Source organism: Peromyscus maniculatus, chromosome 4 (genome assembly GCF_049852395.1).
Source record: "Peromyscus maniculatus bairdii isolate BWxNUB_F1_BW_parent chromosome 4, HU_Pman_BW_mat_3.1, whole genome shotgun sequence".
NCBI lineage: Eukaryota > Metazoa > Chordata > Mammalia > Rodentia > Cricetidae > Peromyscus > Peromyscus maniculatus.
Window position 1 is genome coordinate 155,706,811 of NC_134855.1, and position 21,143 is coordinate 155,727,953.

Sequence of the window (21,143 nt, forward strand, 5' to 3'; positions counted from 1 at the left end):
TGACTGGTCATGTGTGGACATTCCTAGAAGTCTTGAGCCGGTGGATATCCACCAGGAGCCATTTTTGAAGCACTTTACTCTCAGTCACCCCTTCTTGCATACATTTTCCTCTACTCACTCTGGTTGGCTGAAGAAGTCTAGTTTATTAGGTTTATTATCATTAACGTTAATCAATGTCAAATGTCTTTCCTCCCTATGAGTAGGCTGGCCTGGTGTCTTACCTTCCATTCCGTTGTGAAGGAAGGATGGCAGGCTATTGCTCACTGGGATGTCTCTCCCTGTTCTCTGGGTTCCAGGCTCTTCCCCCTCAAAGGCTGCAAATGAGTGGGGAAAAGAAGTTCTTCCAGGCTTCTGCTGCCTCATCTTGGTGGAGAAAGCACCATGTGCCACGACAGACCCCTCTCCATCTGAGGCAATGTCCTCCTCCTCCTGAGCCAGCAGGAGCCCCACTGGGGGCAGGAGGGAAGGCTCAGCTCCAGCCCCGGCCGCTCTCTGGGTGTTTACTCATCTACACTAGCAGTGCCCATGCTGACAGCACGGGCACGTGTCCTTCCCCAGTCTAGCTGTCCACCGCAGGCAGCTCCCATCCCACAAGCGGTCCACTGTCTCTGCAAAATCCCGGTCAAGCAGACAAGTGTGCACTCACACCCATTCTTCAACAGCGAATCCCAGATGTTCCCATCTGGCTCTTGCATGAGAAAAGAACACCCAGGCCTCTCCTCCAGGGCCCAGGGAGGAACCCTGGAATTAAGTAGCAGAAAGCAACATCCCTTCCTTCACTCCTGCCATGGGCCACAGAGGTGGGGAGATCTGAGACTACGCTGAGAAGCAGGTGGAGGGGGGGGTGGATGTCACTAGAAATGCAAATGTTTAGAAAGCACGCCCCCTAGTTCACATTAACTGGTGTGGTTGGAGCCTGATATGGCCACAGCCTAAGGGACAAGGGCCACCTAATACCCAAATGGCATTGGGCCCAGATATATTTAAAAATGTTTAAAATTTGGTCTCTCCTAATATATTAAAATGCCATTTTTTTCAACTCAGAACAAGTATAAAGCAGAGCCATTCCCAGCATCCTTGGATTCCTTCCCAGAGTATTATAACCTATAACCCAGCCTCATTCTTCTCCCATGGGGCTCTGCACTGCACTTGCCCAGGTATGGCTCATGCAACTTGACAAACTCCAAATTTGTGACCCTGCTCGGAGGTCTCACAGGCTGTGTGCAGTACAATCCGCTTGCGCTGAAGTGAGCACAAACTAAACTCGGCCACTGTACCCACTTCTCTCTCTGCCTGGGAACACCTGGCAGCTCACACTCTGCACAGGAACACTGGCAGCCAGCCACACTGCTGACACTTCCAATGGCAAGAAGATGAGATGAGCTAAAATGATAACAGTTCAGCACACACAGTCAGCTGCAGCTCACACTCTGAGAACACAGGACGCTGATGAGGGTGATTACCCACTTTACCTGCTGAAAGCTGGTCATTACTTTAGGCAAGATAAGGAGAGAACAATTCATTTATTAAGGTTGCCAAAGCTCAAGTTCAGATTTTACTTCAAAATTTGCTCCTTCTCCATCTCTCTGCCCACTCTTTAACACCATCTAAGTTCATAAGAGGTTTGGGTAGAAATGGTTGTACAGTCCAGAGCCCAGATATGCTTAGAATAAAGATTTTGTAACGTGCACTGGGAAGTCGTAGAAAGTGACTTATTTCTCTGTGCCAGTGGCAGAAGGAACCCAGGGCCTTGCCATGTGCATGATGGGTAAATGCTCTACAGAGGAGTCTCATCCCAAGCCTCCTTCATTTCTTTCTTCCTCACACATCTTCCCCAGGTATAATTATATGGGGTTCCACTAGAATGTGGCCACCCCAAGACAGGATTCTTCCCTATTGTGCTTCCTGCTGTGTTCAGTGCCCACTGAGTGTCTGTCCCAGCAGGTGTCCAATTAGAAAACAGAAAAGGGGACTGACTAGGACATTGAGCCACCACCATGCTCAACCCCCCCCCTGCAGTGTGTGTGTGTGTGTGTGTGTGTGTGTGTGTGTGTGTGTGTGTGTGTAATAGCTCTCTATAATTTATTGGGGTTGTTTTTCCAGTTTTGAGTGTTTATAAGAACCATTAATTGCCCTACTATAGAGGGATTATTGGACTTGTATTTAGAAACTAAAAACCAAGCAAGAAACAAAGAAACAAACCCCGTTTTCCTGTAGGCGCTGGCTTTCTTTCTTCTGGCTGAGCTATAATCCCCAAGGTTGGATACCTAGCCAGTTTTCTGTGTACACACAGGACTGGAGTTTGGTATCTGAGCACTCGCTCCCCTAGACGCTGCTGGCCACAGATGAGGTTACACCTTACCCATCAGCCCACCTGCTCCGACAAACGCAAGCCGGGCAGAGGCTGGGGTGAAGTGTCCGGGCTCAAGGACTCGAGAGAGTAACTAGAAGAGATGTCACTGGCTGGAAAGCAGGTGTCTGGCTCCTGCTGAGGCTACCAGGCTCCAAGGACTGTCCAGTGGCCACCCAGACATGGACATAAGAGGCTGCACCTGGCTGCTGCTGCTGTCGCTCTTGCAGGTGAGCTGGGTGGGAGCTGGGAACTGCGTGTTGCACAGGTGGAAACTTGGCAGGATAACTGAGCATAATCCAGCTGAACCTGGTGAGAAGCAGGCATTCAACTGAAGCAGGGGGATGTCCATCTTTAGAATAATATAGACACATGGAGCTCCAGAATTTAGATATGTGGGATTGAGATCCACATCTTATGAGGAAGTAGGGAGCAGCTGAGGGACTTGATACCAATTTATGAAACACACACAGGTTAGCTTGTGTCAATATAAACTCCTAACAATACTTCTACCCCCGCTTCTAAGGGACTGAGGAAATTCAGCAGTGTGTATTAAAGACAACCGGAGCAAACAAGTGGGGGCATGAAATAACCCCACTGCAAACAGGATGAGAAAAACAGGGACCACCAGTGGGCAGCCAGTGTCCTGTGTTCCAGTGGGCGGCCAGCAGCCAATGTTCTGTGTTCCAGTGGGCAGTCAGTGTCCTGTGTTCAGTGGGCAGCCAGCAGCCAGTGTTCTGTGTTCCAGTGGGCAGCCAATGTCCTGTGTTCCAGTGGGCAGCCAGTGTCCTGTGTTCCAGTGGGCAGCCAGTGTCCTGTGTTCCAGTGGGCAGCCAGTGTCCTGTGTTCCAGTGGGCAGCCAGTGTCCTGTGTTCCAGTGGGCAGCCAGTGTCCTGTGTTCCAGTGGGCAGCCAGTGTCCTGTATTCCAGTGGGCAGCCAGTGTCCTGTGTTCCAATGGCAGTCTGTTTTACATGTGGTTGTTGGGTGTTACCTTCTGGGCTTCCTTTCTGTTAGTAGGGAGAGAAAATTGAGTCTTCTTTTTTTAAAAACTTAATGTTTTAAGTTAGCATATGAAGAGATTGGTTTCATCATGGCATGTTCATGTGTGCTCTGTTCTTATTTATCCCTGGCTCCCCTTCTACAATCTCTCCCTCCCTCCACACAAGCCTCCTTCTGATTTCATGTCACCCATATCCTAGTGCCCCTCCCAAGATCGCTTCACACTCTAATTGAATCACACATACCAGAGACAGAGACACCATACACAAACAGACAGACAGCCTCCCACACATACACACAGAGAGAAAGAGAGAGACAGACACCACTCATGTGCGTGCACACACACACACACACACACACACACACACACACACACAGCCATGGAACACAGACACACAGAGATGAGGCAGTAGACATAGTTGGGATTACACACTCTGGGGTCTGAATTCAGATGCTTAAGTAACAACCAAGGCCAGTCACTTCCAGAGCGGGCTGGTCTAAGCTGACATGGATCCTCCTTTCAGTCCAAGTCCACCTCATCCTAGAGATTTGAAAACCAGAGTTTGGGTTGATTTTCTAGCAGTGCAGTTGGTGGTCAGGAGGTCAAACAAAAACAAAAGCCTTGATACTGTGTTTCCTTTACTTGCCAATAAAGCTACAACATGTACTTCACTGACTTGGTGGCCATGGCCGTGAGGGAGGGGACTCCACCGACAGCTCCTGTTTGGCCAGTGGTGTCTCCAGCACTCTCTGTGTGTTCCTAACCACTGAGGAAGTGGGCTATGTTCATCCAGTCTCTAGTTAGATGTTTGCTGGGCCAGACACTTGGATGGACACTGAACACAACAGCAAACACAGTTAGGGTCCTGTCTCGGCAAACTCACACTCTAGCAGAGCCCCATTTTTGAAAGTGGATGCCTTGCCTGGTGCCAGTTGCTTGGAGTTAGGAGAATGACCTTGGTTATATTTTGCCATGTCAGGAGTCGAGCTTTTAATCAGTGCATTCATCTCATCTGTGTTTTTTCATAGAGCCCTGTCTTATTACCCCATGTTAGCCTGGATTTGAGTATATTGCAAACAAAATCCCATCTCCACCCTTCCCTCACACCTGTACCTGCCCTCAACTAGTCTCTCAAGGAAATGGCAATATCCCCTCTCTGTTGTGTTAGCACAGTGCCCGAATGGTTAATTAACCTCCATGGCAGGTAAGGATGGCAGGAAGTGGGATCCTCCTGTGGATTATACCTCAGTGTTTGTCTGAGGGGGTTTTGTAGATGTAACCAATCGTATTATTAAAATAAGAAACACAGAGCCAAGGTAAAAGAGAAAAGCCGAGAGGTCAGAGCTCAGAGATAAAATCTTACCTCCTGCAGTGCTCCTAGCTTCCCCGAGAGAGGGAGGTACTTCCTGTGTCCCTGTTTAAATAATCTTTCTGTTCTGCCTTCTCATTGGTTGTAAACCCAACCACATGACTGCCTCATCACTGCCTGTAAGTACCGCCCTCCAGGTCTTAAAGGCGTATGTCTCCAATACTGGCTGTATCCCTGAACACACAGAAATCTACCTAGCTCTTCTAACCACCACGCTCTTACTATGGCTCTAATAGCTCTGACCCCAGGGCAACTTTATTTATTAACATAAAATTAAAATAACATTTCAGTACAAATAAAATATCACCACATTTCCCCTTTTCTATTTTAATAAAAAGAAAAAAGGCAAAAAGTTATAACTAACAAAAGAAAAACTATATACAAAAGTACAATAACTATATACAATATATACAAGTAACAAATACCTAAACGATGTCTAGTCCATTTGTATTTGACAAATCAGAGAAAATAATTCCCTTATCTATCCTATTTTAGTAAGTCCAAAATGTATCTAATTCACTTTCTATCCTAATTAATCTTCAACTATAACTAACTAATCTTCAACTCCCTCAGAGACCCAAGAAGGAAATAATATTAGCTAACAAAAATAAAAACAAGAAGTGCACAAAAGCAACTTCCAAAAATTTTGTGAGTTGACAGAAACAGCCAGCTGCCTGGACAGTCACCTGAGGTTTCTCCACAGTGTTGGGGCATCATCTTCAGCCTATAGGCTTATGGTATCTGACAGACTCATTTGTGAAGTAGGTTGTACACAAGGTCAACAGTTCAACCTCACACTGGGTGAGAGCAGTCCATGTACCAGAAACACCTGAATTCCACTAGTGTCATGTCATGATTCAGGATTTTAAATTCTGGAAATTGTTGATGGTTTTTGAATTCAGCTGTCCATTCTTCTTGGCTGTGTATATATGGCTTCATCTAAGCATCCCCTTCTCCACATCCCTCTATTAAATGCCAGTCTACTATTGAGAGGCGTGAGCTTTCAGTTGCTGTTCCATTGCACAACAGAAGCCATCGGCCCACTGCCTGTTCAGCTGCCTTCGAAGAAAAGGGCACTGTACCTTTTCCGGATTGTGAAGGCCACTTCAGGGATGGTGCCATATTGTCCTGGCCTCAGAAGATGCCGTCTGATAAAGCCATAACCACACTTGTTTTGGCAGGAATTGGTAGTCCTTTGTTTCGTGTTCTGTCTGTCCATTTTTTCTGTTGATTTGAGGATACTTTGTTGTCCAGTGGCTAACTTTTGCCACAATGAAAATTAACTCCATATGCAGTTTCTTCAATGCCCATATTTTCTCTGAAGTAGATTGGTACTGCCAGGAGCCGACATGTCTCAAAAAAGAAAAATTTCTAAGTTATTAAAACATTTTAAATGCCATATTCTGTAGATCTCTGAAGGGTTTGAAGATGACCTGTCTAAAATACATCTGCTCAATTTTTAAAACATATCTAATATGACTACAATTTCTATTGTAATGTCTAACTACTAACTTTCATTTCTTTATATCCTAATAGTTGGTAATAATGTAAAGTATTTAAAACTAGTAATTGTCTTTTTCTTTTCTTTCTTTTTTTTTTCTTTTTTTTTTTAAACAAAAACCTTAAATCTAATCTCCTTTGCTTAGCCTTTTTCCTAACCCTTGACAACTTGTAACCTACCCCCCTAAATAATGAAAATTATCCCAGACCCAAAACCCATTAAAAGAACCAAAAAACCACCCGCCCCACACCACTTCTTTGGCAATGTGGGTGTCATATTCTTAAAATTGCTTCCTGCTGGGTATGGGCGAAGTTTTCTTTATCCTGAAAGAAAAATTTAGGTTAATTGTCAAATTCTAGGAAAGGTAACTATATCCTTCATTATTATCCAGTCTGTGTATAAAGCCAAAGTTCAGGGTTTATCTCAAGTCCTTATTCAAGTAGTCTTTGAGACTGGATCATCTCAGCTAGTCATCTCAAAATTGCTCTGAGCACCTTGTAGTTCAAAGCTGATCTATAGATGATGTTTGTCAGTTCAGTGATATTATTATTGTCCACGTGGAATTGTTGTTGTTGTGGGGCCCCATCTTCTTTTCGGAGACTTCAGTTGATGTTAGGCCTGGCCGTGATTTCCTGCAGAAAACTGATAAGAGACTCGAACACAAAGACATATATATGCAGCTAACTGAAGCCTTTTTTCTAGAATTAGTTAGTACTCTATATGACCATTCATATCTTAACAAAGTTTAAAATGTATATATATATTAATCTTGTAAATTTTGATATAAAATTTATACTTTAAGAAAAGTTTAAAGAATCAGAATAGAATCAAAGAGTTGAGATTAGTAATAGAATAGTCCCTTAATTAATTTGGCTTTTGTCCTGTCCCATAGCAGAAAATGGCTCTTTCTGGCATGATACAGGGAGTTTGCATTTTCCTTTTAACAACATGCTTGAGTTTGAAGAAGGAGAGAGCCATTCTCCAACTCCAAAGTCAGCTTTAAATTTTAATTGAACTGGGACTATTAGAAAACCAATAGTGTTAAATCTTTAAAGAAAAGCAGAAACAAACATTTAAGAAGACATAAAATTTTTTAGATAATATATACCCATATGCCATATACTCCCATATACTCTGTTTCCTGGGATAGATGATTTGTCCCTTTTCTTCAGTTGTCTCATTTGTCTTGTGTCCTTCAGATTCCTTAACCTTCATTCTCCTAAAAGACAAAAACAAAAACCTTCCCCCAAGACTAATTTTGGGGATGTTCCTTTTTGGCAAGTTATTATCTGATTAAATGAAAAGACATGTGTTACAGGTACAAGTTAGTTTAAATTGGATGTTCATGCTGATTGATGAACTATCACCTCCTCTAATTAAGAGGTTTTTCTTGTTCAAATCGAACCTTTATCAATTTTGATGGTATCCACAGCTTATCTTCTCCTGTAGAAACAAAAGCAAAACCTCGTCCCCAACGTAATACATACCCTGGTTTCCATTCTGAGGTCAGCACATCCTTAAAGTATATAGGCTGATTTAATTCTGTAGTTTTTTCTATTACCCAATGTCTCTCTGCAGCTGTTGTTCCTTTCTCATTGGCATTCAGAAAATTCAAAGTTAATAGAGCATTATGCAGTCTATTTCTGGGGGTTTTTGTTACTCCTTTCTGTTTATTTAGCATATCCTTTAGGGTTCTGTTTGACCTTTCTATAACTGCTTGACCTGTAGGATTATGTGGTATACCTGTAATATGCTTTATATTGTAATAAGCAAAAAACTGTTTCATTTTAACAGAGACATATGATGGAGCATTGTCAGTTTTAATTTGTGCAGGTATACCCATGATGGCCATAACTTCCAGCAAATGAGTGATTACAGAATCAGCTTTTTCAGAACTCAGAGCAGTTGCCCATTGAAATCCTGAATAAGTATCGATAGTGTGGTGTACATATTTCAGTTTTCCAAATTCTGCAAAGTGAAACACATCCATCTGCCAGATTTCATTTCTCTGAGTACCCTTTGGGTTACATCCTGCTGGTAATGGCGTTTGATTATAGAAGGAACAAGTAGGACATTTCTTTACTATTTCTTTGGCTTGTTGCCAGGTTATGGAAAAATCCTTTTTTAAACCTTTACTATTGACATGATGTTTTTTATGAAATTCTGAGGCCTCCAGCACATTTCCTATCAATAATTTATCAATCTCATCATTGCCTTGTGCTAGAGGGCCTGGCAGACCAGTATGAGATCGGATGTAAGTTATATATAAAGGATGACTCCTTTTCCTGATTGTATCTTGTAATTGAATAAATAGTGAAGTTAATTCTGAAGCATCAGGGATAAATTCTGCAGTCTCAATATGTAATACCACTCTTTCAGCATACTGAGAGTCAGTTACTATGTTGAGAGGTTCTGAAAAATCCATTAATACCAACAGAATAGCATACAATTCTGATTTTTGCACTGAATTATAAGGACTTTGTACCACTTTACTTAAATTTTCTGATTTGTAACCTGCCTTTCCTTGTTTGTTGGCATCTGTATAAAATGTACGAACTCCAGATATGGGTTTTTGCCGTACAATTCGAGGCAAGATCCAATCAGCTCTCTTTATAAAATCAATTCTGTTGCTTTTGGGATATTTGTTGTTAATTTCTCCCAAAAAATTACTGCAAGCTCTTTGCCAAGGTTCACTTTCTGTCCATAATTTTTCAATGTCCTCCTTAGTTAAAGGTACGACAATTTCTGCTGGGTCTATATCTGCTAATTGACGAAGTCTCAATTTTCCTTTCCAAATCAAGTCAGAGATTTTCTCCCCATAAGTTTTTAATTTTTTATTTGGTTTATTTGGTAAAAATATCCATTCCAATATAATATCTTCCCTCTGCATTAATATTCCAGTAGGGGAATGCCTAGAAGGTAAAATAACCAAAATGCAATCCAGCTTTGGATCAATACGATCCACGTGCCCTTCATGTACTTTCTTTTCTACCAAGGCCAATTCTTTCTCAGCTTCAGGTGATAATTCTCTTGGACTATTTAAGTCCTTGTCACCTTCTAAGGTTTTGAACAAATTAGTCAGTTCATCATTTTTTACCCCAACAATAGTTCGTAGATGAGAAATATCTCCAAATAATCTTTGAAAGTCATTAAGAGTCTGTAGTCTATCTCTCCTAATTTGCACCTTTTGGGGTCTAATTTTTTGTAGCTCTATTTTATATCCTAAATAATTAATAGAATCTCCTCTTTGTATTTTTTCAGGAGCAATTTGTAATCCCCAGCAAGGCAAAATTTTCTTTACTTCTTCAAACATTCTTTCTAAAGTATCTGCATTTGAGTCAGCTAGTAAAATATCATCCATATAATGATAAATTATAGATTTAGGAAATTTTTTACGTATCACTTCCAATGGCTGTTGTACAAAATATTGGCACAGAGTTGGGCTATTTAACATTCCCTGTGGGAGGACCCTCCATTGAAATCTTTTAACCGGTTGAGAATTATTATAAGTAGGCACTGTGAAAGCAAATCTTTCTCTGTCTTTTTCTTGTAAGGGTATTGAAAAGAAACAGTCTTTTAAATCAATAACTATGAGAGGCCATCCTTTTGGTAACAGAGTAGGCAAAGGAATTCCAGATTGTAGAGAGCCCATCGGCTGAATTACTTTGTTAATTGCTCTAAGGTCTGTTACCATTCTCCATTTACCAGATTTCTTTTTAATAACAAATACAGGAGAATTCCAAGGGCTGGTTGACTGTTCAATATGCTGAGCATTTAACTGTTCTTCTACCAGCTCTTCTAAAGCCTGGAGTTTCTCTGTTGTTAAAGGCCATTGCTGAACCCATACAGGCTTGTCTGTTAACCATTTTAAAGGTAGAGCTGTTGGTATTTTTGGAAGATTATCAGTTGTTGTGCCCTGTTCTTGTATAATATGGATGGCTGGTGACCACTCAAAATAATGCCTTCTAATATTTCTCTCAGAAACATGTGCTAGTTTATGATTTGTTTCTGAGATTGGAGGGATTTTAATCTGAGTATTCCATTGTTGCAACAAGTCTCGACCCCACAGGTTCATAGCTATGTTAGCCACATATGGTTTTAATTTTCCTCTCTGTCCTTCTGGACCTATACATTCCAGCCATCTTGCACTCTGTTTCACTCCAGATAATGTCCCAATTCCTAACAGTTGAACGTTTACCTCTTGAAGAGGCCAAGCTGGATGCCAAAATTCTGGTGCAATTATGGTAATGTCCGCACCTGTGTCTACCAGACCAGACAACAAAACACCATTTATTTTTATCGTTAATTTTGGTCTCTGTTCATTAATAGAAGTTTGCCAAAAAATTTTCTTTATGTTTTCTCCTGAATTTTCTATTCTCTCTTTTTCATCATCCTGACCAGCATGATTTATTCCAATAGTCATTTGGTTATTTAATCGCTCAGAGCAGGGATTTCCTCTACAGCTGCAGGAAAGGTTTGAACTGGTTTTGCTATGGGGGCCTGCATGAGGCCCCTCCGGGAGTTTCCTGAAAACTGAGGCAAAGGATTACCCTGTCTGTCCTTTGTTGATCTACATTCGTTGGTCCAGTGTTTTCCCTTACCACACCTTCTGCATACTCCAGAAGGAAGGGGCATTCTGTTGCCATTGTTCCTTGAAGAAACATTGCTTCTAGGAATGACCTGTTTACAGTCCCTTTTAAAATGTCCTTGCTTTCCACACCCAAAACATCTAACACTCCTCAAACCTTTTGAAATTACTTCTCCTACCCACGTATCATGCTCATCAACCTCAACATTAATTGTTTCTCTAATCCAATCTTCCAAAGGTGCAGATCTTGCCCTTAACGGCCTGATTATTCTTTTGCATGCTGCATTCGCATTCTCAAATGCCAAAGCTTCAATTATTGCCTTACTAGCTTCTGATCCTGAGACCATTCTGTTTACTGCTGAAGCCAGTCTTTCTAAAAAATCTGTGAAAGATTCTTTTGGGCCTTGCATAACCTTTGTGAATGACTCAGGTTTTTTTCCTGGTTCATCAACTCTGTCCCATGCATTCAAGGCTGCCATTCGACATAAAATTACGGTTTGAACATCATATAAACATTGTGTTTGTATTGAAGCATATTGGCCTTCTCCAATAAGCTGATCCTGACAAACTTGTATTCCTTTATCCCTCCATTGTGTTTCTACGTTTCTAGCTTCCTCCTTAAACCACGTTAGAAATTGAATTCTCTGGCTGGGTTCCAGAACAGCTTGTGCAAGGTCCCGCCAGTCCTGTGGTATAATCCTATTATATGTTGACCAAGAGTTTAACATTTGCTTTACATATGGGGAATGCATGCCATAAGATACTATTGCCTCCTTAAACCTTTTAAAATCCATCAGTTCAATTGGAGCCCAGATATTTTGTGTAGCCATTTGATCAGGCATCTGCTGTACGGTTACAGGATAAATTAAGGATGATTGTGTGAAAACAGGCTTTCTTTCTGTAACCTTATGATCCAAACTTGAACCAACTTCACTGTTAAAATTAACAGGTTTTTCTAAAGCTGTTATCCTGGCACTTAAATCGACTATCTTTTTAAATAGTAAAATGAGAATAAGCATGGTGATTAACTGCATAATTCCCATAATACTAATCTTTTCATATAGTTGTTCCATTGTCAGACTGCCTAAAATTTCAAACAAAACCCAATTTTCTTCCAATGTACACAGGAAACCCATTTTTTTAAATGTGGAAAAAATTTGTCTTTTAAATAGTTTCCTTTATGACTTACCAAATCTGCGTAGAACAGTAGAAATCCGAGCGAATTTCAAAACAGCCACCTAGAGTCCTAGGTGTAAATCCAGAGAGAGAGAGAGAGAGAGAGAGAGAGAGAGAGAGAGAGAGAGAGAGAAACAGAGAGACAGAGAGAAAGCAAGAGAGAAAGCAAAAGCGAAAGCGAAAATGAAAGTGAAAGCGAAGGGGTAGCCGGCTAAAGCTTAAAGCCAGCCACTTGTTCCCTCTGAGCCGAGTCAAGGCTTGGCTTTACAGCCAGGGGCCCTGTTTAGCAGGGCAGGCCTGAGCTGTTTGTAGCACTGGCTTTAAGCAAGCAGCTCACAGTCCAGCCTGAGCCCAAGCAGACCTGGGCCGGGGCTAGGGAGTCGGATGCTCCGGCTAGGGAGCCGGCCCCAAGCAGTTTTTAATGAATTCTTGTCACGTTGGGCGCCAGATGTAGATGTAACCAATCGTATTATTAAAATAAGAAACACAGAGCCAAGGTAAAAGAGAAAAGCCGAGAGGTCAGAGCTCAGAGATAAAATCTTACCTCCTGCAGTGCTCCTAGCTTCCCCGAGAGAGGGAGGTACTTCCTGTGTCCCTGTTTAAATAATCTTTCTGTTCTGCCTTCTCATTGGTTGTAAACCCAACCACATGACTGCCTCATCACTGCCTGTAAGTACCGCCCTCCAGGTCTTAAAGGCGTATGTCTCCAATACTGGCTGTATCCCTGAACACACAGAAATCTACCTAGCTCTTCTAACCACCACGCTCTTACTATGGCTCTAATAGCTCTGACCCCAGGGCAACTTTATTTATTAACATAAAATTAAAATAACATTTCAGTACAAATAAAATATCACCACAGGGTTTAGCAGACTCCAGGGAATTAGGACAACTTAGAGGGAGGGGGTTCTGAGGAATCCGTAGTTTTTAGCAACGACGATGTAGGGCCTTTCCCTTGGTGAAGAACTATATGTTCAGAAGGTGCAGGACTGGCTGGGGGAAAAATGCAACCCCTCCATGCCTTCAAGATTCCTCCAAATTCTGTTTGCAAGTGTCTTGGACAGGCATACTCACCCCATGCCTAATCCCCACACCAACAACCGGTGCTGTTCTGCTGGGGAGGTGTGTGCATACTGGTTTCCCTCTGAGACCCCACCACCCAGCTCTGCCATTCTTTCTCTAAAGCTCTGAGAATTTCATATGCATTTTGATCACATTCACCCTTCCTCCATTCTTCCTATATCTGCCTCCTCTTCTCTACCCACCCAGATCTGTGTTACAAAAAAGAAGAAGAAGAATTTGTGCTGTCCAAATATTCTTGGACATGTGGCCTCCCATTGGGTGTGGTCAGCTTACCAGGGGCTACACTCGTATAAAAACTGACTTCCCATCAACAGTGGCTAACAGTTAACAACAGTTCCATGACTCTGACATGAAGCCAAATGACAGTCAAAACTATGTTCTGTAGGCTTGTGACTTTGTTCCACACTCAGTGTCACTCAGTGACAAGCTGTCCTCCTGGTTGGTCATTTCTAGTCACAAGAGCCCAAGAAACCTCAGATTGGGCTGGGAAGGATTCAAAGGCCAGAGATGAGAGAATTTTTCAAAGAACGAAACTAGACTAGGAGGAAATCTTCTTGTCCTGTGGTTGGGACTGTCTTTAAAATTCTGAAAAATATGATCTTTAAACATCATAAAGCTAGAGATATGGCTCAGTCAGTTAAGCACCTGCCACAGAAGCAGGAGGACCCGAGTTCAGGTCTTTAGTTCCCACATAAACAGTCAGGTGTGGAGGTGAGCGTCTGGGAAGGCAGACGCATATTCCTGGGGCTTGCTGGCTGCCAGCTTTGCCTAATGGTGGATCTGGTTCAGATCAATGAGGTAGAAAGCAATTGAGAAAGCAATCTGATGTTGACCTCTGTCTTCCACATGGACGTACATGTGTACCTACATGAATGCATACACACAATCATCATCATCATCATCATCATCAATCATCATAGCATTGCTATCAGCTATGCTCTGCCCACTGAAGTCATTGGGGCTTCACCCAGGAACACGAGAGTTGGGGTGCTGCAGAAGGGTCTGCTAGGGCTGTCAGAGGTGAACCTGGGGCAGGCTATGCAGGGAAAGAGCAGCCAGATTCTGCCCTAACAACAGTGGCTTCCTAGTGGGACTTTCTGCTACCATATGATGAGAACCATTTTATCAAATGATCACACAGCTTTAAAACAGAGAGTGGGTTGGAAAAGCATGTGCTACAAGCTGGGTGTCTTGAACTAAGAGAAACATGTGGTCACCATTCTGGAGGCCTGGTGTCTGCAATTGCACAGAGAGCAGGACCACGGCCCCTCTGGGAGAATCCTTCAGAGCCTCTTCCTGGTTCCTCTGGCTGTTGCTAACAAGGCCCGCAGCTACATCACTCTAGTCTCTGCCCGTGTCATTGCCAGCCTTCTTCCTGGGTGTCTACTTCCTCTTCCTGTCGCTGATCAGGGCACACTTGGAAGTCTTCATTGAAACTTGATGAAACCTGAAGTTTCCTTTTCACAGGTCTGGGGCTAGGACTTCTGCATCCATGTTTAGCAGTGCCATTCAAGTCCCAGCAGGGGGATAAGAAGGGAAATGAGGGAGAGAAGGGACAGGAGTAGTGGCTGCAGAGGAGGTTCCAGTGTCTCTCATAGAAATGTGGGGACCATCAGTCCTGGAGGTGGGCACAGAGGGCTGGAAGGCCCAAGGAAGCCTGGGAATGAAAATGGAGGTTGGCTGTGGAGCTGAGCAAGGGGAAGGCCTGGAGAGTGAACAGGTGACCATGTTTTGGTGAATTAGGGAGTCCTGAAGAAGGGATGCTTTGTGAGAAAATGAGCTAAAAGGGTCAGTTTTGGCTAAGTTGAATCCAAATTGACTGTGAGGTACAGGAGGAAATAAAAGTTGCCTGGAGGCTTCCATGGGAAAAGGCGAATACTTGGCCTTTCCTGTTTGAAGCATTATATATATAAGCAATATATATATATATTGTTTGTTTGGTGTGTGTGTGTGTGTGTGTGTTGTGCACGCACGTGTGAGCAGGCCTGTGCATGCCTAGGCATGTTTGTGGAGTTAGAGGATAACTTTCAGGAATGTGTTCTCTCCTTCTACCACGTGGGTGCTAGGGGTTAAGCGTAGGTCATCAGGCTTGGCACCTTTACCTGCTGAGCCATCTCTCTGGCCTCCTTTAGCACTTTAAGAAATTAAATAGTGGAGAGATGATACATTAAAAACATAAAGTTGTACTTACAGGGTGCCATATAATGATTCTATTGCTGTGTGCATTGCAGAATGGTCAGATCAGGAGGAACATCCATCACCTCAATCCATTATCGTTCTTTATCATTCTTAATGATGAAAACATCCAATATCCTTTCTTCTAGTGTCGAGAGCATGAAGGTCCTTGCACCCACAGATCTCCAGGGAAACCAGGAATGCTAAGCACACAGGAAAAGATGTAAAACCTGTCCTTCCATCCAGAAAGCTGGAAATTGGAGGTGATTAATAGCCTGGTGGTCTATATAATCTGTTGGGCCAGGCATATCAAGCTCCCACACCCAGGACCAGAGGTGGCTAATAACTCACATGGCCTCTACACTAGCTGTATTACCAAATAATAGTGGCAGAACCTTCCCTAGGCCCTTAAGCTAATACAGGTAGCCTATCTCTAGACCCCATCTTTTTGGAAGAAATGACATGTACCCTGAGTTGAGTCTCAATTTAATTACACTTCCTTGATCACTGGAGATTGTATTACATAAGGAAACCTTTTTTCCAAATTATATTGTGTTTAGATTTATGACAATAAACTGCCTGGCATCAGATTCCCTAAAGTTTGACCCAGGTTGAGGAAGTCAGTCTGAACCCTGAGTCTTCATTCTCACCTCTTCACAGTTCATTTCCCGGCCCGTCACGACACCTGCAGGGTCTCTCTTACTCTAGCTTTCTTAGATGGTCTTCAGTGCTTTGTATACATTACACATCAAAAGCACTGATGGGCACTACTGTGAGGAGTCCATATACACAGTAGTATGCAATTATGTGTTATCACAAAGATGAGATTCAGACTCAGGGAGGTTAAACCATCTGCCTGCCATCATGCAGCTGTTGAAGAAAGGGACAGTTTGGACTCAAGCCTGGGCCCATAAGGCTATGCTTCAGGGTTCCTCAGGACTGTCTTCACTGTGCAAGGTGGCAATCTAACCTCCATTTAAGTCTAATCTAAGATTCAATCCCATAGGTGCACGATCCACCTTTCAAGTATTCAGTGAGGTCCATAGGGCCAGTGACTGCCACACTGTAAAGTGCGGGCCAGAACACCCCATCCTCGGGGTGCCTTGGACTTTGAGTCTAGAGCCAGCAGCTAGGTACAGGTGGAAGGTCAAGGAATCTGTACAGAAATGTCCCATGGGAATTTAAAATGCTGATTTCTAGGACCTCAAATCCTCCTTGAATTGTAATTGTACATTTGAAATTTTAAATATCTGGACTTGGGTTGGTAAAGTGATTGCCTAGCACCCACAAAGCCAAGAGTTCAATCCCCAGTACCATATAAACTGGGCATGATGGTCTTAGTCAGGGTTTTTATTGCTGCTACCAAACTCTGTGACCAAAAAGCAAGTTGGGGAGGAAAGATTTTATTAGGCTTATGCTTCCATATATTACTGTTCATTACTGAGGGAAGTCAGGACAGGAACTCAATAGAGGGGTGCTGCTTACTGGCTTGCTCCTCATGGCTTGCTCAGCCTGCTTTCTTATAGAACTCAGGACCACCTGCACAGGGATGGCACCACCCACCATGGGCTGGACCCTCCCACATTGATCACTAACTGAGAAAATACCTTACAGCTGGATCTAATGGAGGCATTTCTTCAACTGAGGCTCCTTGTGTCAAGTTGACACACAAAACCAGCCATTTCAATAGTCAACAACAGTTAATCCCTAAAATTGTGTAGGGAGATAGGAGGATTAGAAGTTTGAGGCCAACTTTGGCTATGTAGCAAGATTGAGCCAGGTTAGGCTGTATGAGACTCTGTCAAAAGGAAAGAAAGGAAGGAAGGGAGGGAGGGAGGAAGGAAGGAAGGATGGATGGAAGGATGGAAGGAAGGAAGGAAAGAAGGAATAGAGAGACAAAGAGATAGAAATAGGGAGAGAGAGAGAGAGAGAGAGAGAGAGAGAGAGAGAGAGAGAGAGAGAGAGAGAAAGAGAGAGAGATTGATTAATTGATCTATTTCAATCATTTCCAGAAAGAATATTTCCTATTTAGGGTCTTAGTTCTTTCTTCCTTCCTTTGTTTCTTTCTTTCTTCCTGAAATTTTTTGTTTCAAAAAATATCTTGGCTCCCCTGACCAGGTAAGCCTGAAGGACTCTGGTGACCTGGCCCAAGCCCAGTCCCATCTGTGAAAAGGCATATAGGGTGGAGGCTGTGGAGCTTGCCTGCCTGCCACTCCAATAAAACGGCCTGGGTAGACTGCAACTGGGGAAGCCAGCTTGGGGATGGTTCTATCACCATGGAGAGCATTATGCAAATTGCTGTGAGTGGTGTCCTTTTTGGAGGAACTGCCTCAATTGTCCCGGATGGAGGTGTAATAGGCGCTCTTACAGAGTCATTTCAGCAGCAGGGGATGATTGTGAGTCTCCCTGCATCATGCAGATGAGCTGTTCTGAGGCTGCACAAAGAGAAGAGAAAACCAACAGGAGCTGCTCAGTGGATTTCAGGTACCTCTCTGGCCAAGCATAAACCTTCCACTTTTAACTCTCTTGGAAGATCCACTTGGCTTTCCCTGCCTGTTGGCTGGGCCTATTTGTGCTGTTAGGACAGAATGAATCCACACAGCTAGAGAGTGAACAATTACTTGAAGACTCCGTCTTAGACTAAGGGACTTGAGAGAGACAGGAGACTTCACATAGTCTTTGCCAATGCCCTAAAGCCTGGAACAGAAGCAAAATCAATTTCTGCATTCATTTACAAGAATTGCAATTTCTTTTTTAAATTTTTTAAAGATCATTTTTATTTTCTGTATATGGTGTTTTGCCTGGATGTCCATGTACCACATGTGCCTGGTGCTGATGCAGGTCAGGAGGAGCTGTTGGATTCCCTGTAACTGGAGTTACAGATGATTGTGAGCCACCGCCTGGATGCTGGGAATGGAAATCAGGTCCTCCTCTGTAAGAGCAGCCAGTGCTCATAACTGCTGAGCCACAGTCTCTCTAGGCCCTACGCTGTGTATTTAACATACTGGTTTAATGTTTAGAAAGTCAAAGACTTTGAAAATTCTTTCTTTGGGACTAGAGGCAGGGTACACTCACCATCTACTTTCTGGGTATACATGAGGACTTGAGTTCCACATAGTGCACACCTGTCATCCCAGGGCTAGGGAACAAGAGGCAGGAGGATTCCTGTTCTTCACATACATAGGCTGTAGAATATTATTTTAGGATGTGTTACATCTGTTTATGCTGTGGAACATTTGTTTAATGGTGCAAAGATGTGTTACATTCTTTTATGTTGCATTTCTTTAACTCTGTGAGGCTGTGTTACTGTGCCTGTTTAAAACACCTGATGGTCTAATAAAGAGCTGAATGGCCAATAGCTAGGTAGGAGAAAGGATAGGCATTGTGGCAGGCAGAGAGAATATATATAGAAGGAGAGATCTGAGCGAGGAGAGATCTAGGAGCAAAAAGAGGAGGAGGAGGACTCCAGGGACCAGCCAACCATCTACACAGCCAGCCACAGAGTAAGAAGTAAAGAAAGGTAAATAAAATAGAGACAGATAAAAGCCCAGAGGCAAAAGATAGATGGGATAATTTAAGTTAAGAAAAGCTGACAAAAAACAAGTCAAGCTAGGGCCAGGCATTCATAAGAAAGAATAAGCCTTCATATGATTTATTTGGGAGCTGGGTGGCAGGCCCCCCAAAAGAGCAAAGAGTAAAAAAAAATCAACATATTTTTGCCATGAATATATACATGTAATGCACAAACAACTCTTTTCCTTTAGGTAAATAGATAGAAATAGAAATACAGTCTGTGGCAGAAAAAATGCTATTGTTATCAGAAGCTCAATCCTAATTAGTCTTTTTTTTGGGGGGGGGGTTGAGACAGGGTTTCTCTGTGTAGCTTTGCACCTTTCCTGAAACTCACTTTGTAGACCATGCTAGCATTGAACTCACAGAGATCCACCTGGCTCTGCCTCCCGAGTGCTGGGATTAAAGGTGTTCACCACCACTGCCCGGCTCAATCCTAATTAGGCTTAACAATAAAAACCAGGAATCAGATATCAAGGGTGAAAGCTGAAAGATCAGAGAAGCAGAGCAGCTGCTACTAGAAACTTCTTAACTCGATGAATCCTCAGACTGAATGTCAGACTGAGATCCTGTCTCCACATCCCTAGTGCTGGGATTAAATGCATGCACCACCACCGCCTGCCTCTCTTTCTCTTTTAGACTGGTTCAGTCTTGCGTAGTCCAGGGTGACTTTGGACTCCTGATCTTCCTGCTTCCTCTTCCCAAGTGCTGGGGTTGAAGGTGTGTGCCACCACTGGCTGGCCTCTATGGTTAACTAGTGGCTAGCTCTGAGCTCTGACCTCCAGGCAAGCTTTGTGTGTCAGAACACAAACAAAATATCATAAAACAAAACAAAATAAAACAGTTATTTTTGACATAAAATGACCCAGTAGTATCACATACTACCTTGAAGGTAGCCGACCACAAATGGACAAATGTAGAGCGTGTCTTTATTTCCTGTGAAACTTCAAAGCCCCTGTGTCACCACATAATCCTGAATTAAGATAGGTCCCACGTGTGCTATACAGCCACACTTGGTGACCTGGTGGAATCTGGGTTCCCTGACTGTGACGATCATGACTTAGGTTCCAGTCCTGGAGACTCAGACTGTATGAGTTATATTTACTGATAGCATGTTAGAAATGAAAACTGACAAATCTTAACCATGTTTAATTCACTAAAGAGAACAATAACCCCATCATGCATGAAGATGAATAACAGAGTTTTACTCAAAATAACTGTATTTTTCAATTCTGCCTAATGAGAAGAGCGGTGCTGTTTGTACTTTGTGCTTTGTCATTTGAATGTCTGGCTTCGCAGCAGACAGCTGGGTTCTCCTGCTGCATTTGTGTTTAATCGGTTGTGAACGCTGTTCAGTGGAAGGATGTGCAGAGATTCTGGCCTCCCACATATTTGCATTCGGAATGATCTGAGTACTTTCAATAGGGAATTCTGGGTTTTCTCTTTTGAGACTACACCAAAACTTGACAGTGAACACGTCCCAACCATTACCTCTGACATGAAATCTGAATATAATTGAATGAGCTTTCATTACTGCCATGACTTCTCCAGGGGAACAGAAATGGCTTCTTCTTGGACAAAATGATGGCAACATCCAAACAACTAATTCAGACCAAGCTCAGCTCAGCGAGTCTGTGAACTTACTGGAGTCCCTTACAGGAAAAAGTAGGTGAGGGATTGTCCACAGGAGCATGGATGACTCTGGGGCAGCTGTATCACCAATAAGCCCACCTCAGCATGAGTGACAGCCCATTAAAGCTGCATTACTGCTGTTCCCTGCAGAACTTTTAGTAAGCGCCACACACGTGTCCTCTGCTCTGGCCCCTTCAGCCATGACCTGCTTCTGTACCCTCAGGCCTGGGTGCATCTTTTGAGTTTTATAATTGTGTGTATGTGTGCATATGCATATGCGTGTGATAAACACCAAGGCCTATGCAGCAAGTGCCTTTACATTCTGAGCCATCTCACTGGCCTGTCAAAATACCGTTTATGAGAATTCACCAATTGTTAAATTTTTGTCCCATTTGCTTTATCATATGTTTCCCATGTGCACACTTTCTTTGATTCTATCTCAAATAAACACACACTTTAGTTTACTGTTAGCTTTGGACTCCATTGCAGGACTTGTCTTTTTTGTGTTTCTGTGGTCTTGCATATGGATTTTTTGGGGGAGGGGCAAGGCTGTTAGAATATAAATCACACATTAGGAATTACCAGTGAAAATACAAAGTTCTATTATTTTCCCAATTATTGTAAATTAAGGAACAGGAGAGGACACAGAAAAGCCCCATTAAGTCCCATAGCCAGCTGACATTTGGTGTTGACTCCTA

The 21,143-nt window shown here is 42.9% G+C and overlaps 1 protein-coding gene across 2 annotated transcripts in view; it reads left to right on the top strand.

The window, feature by feature from the left end:
• Nucleotides 1–2,287: 2,287 nt before the first annotated feature.
• The window catches only part of Cdh26 (cadherin 26), a 60,485-nt gene continuing 41,629 nt past the window's right edge, over nucleotides 2,288–21,143 (top strand). For both annotated transcript variants that reach the window (XM_076571327.1, XM_076571328.1), the window contains exon 1: nucleotides 2,288–2,580. In XM_076571327.1, the coding sequence (XP_076427442.1) occupies nucleotides 2,533–2,580 (48 nt within the window). In that variant the 5' untranslated portion in view covers nucleotides 2,288–2,532. The remainder of the gene's footprint in view (nucleotides 2,581–21,143) is intronic.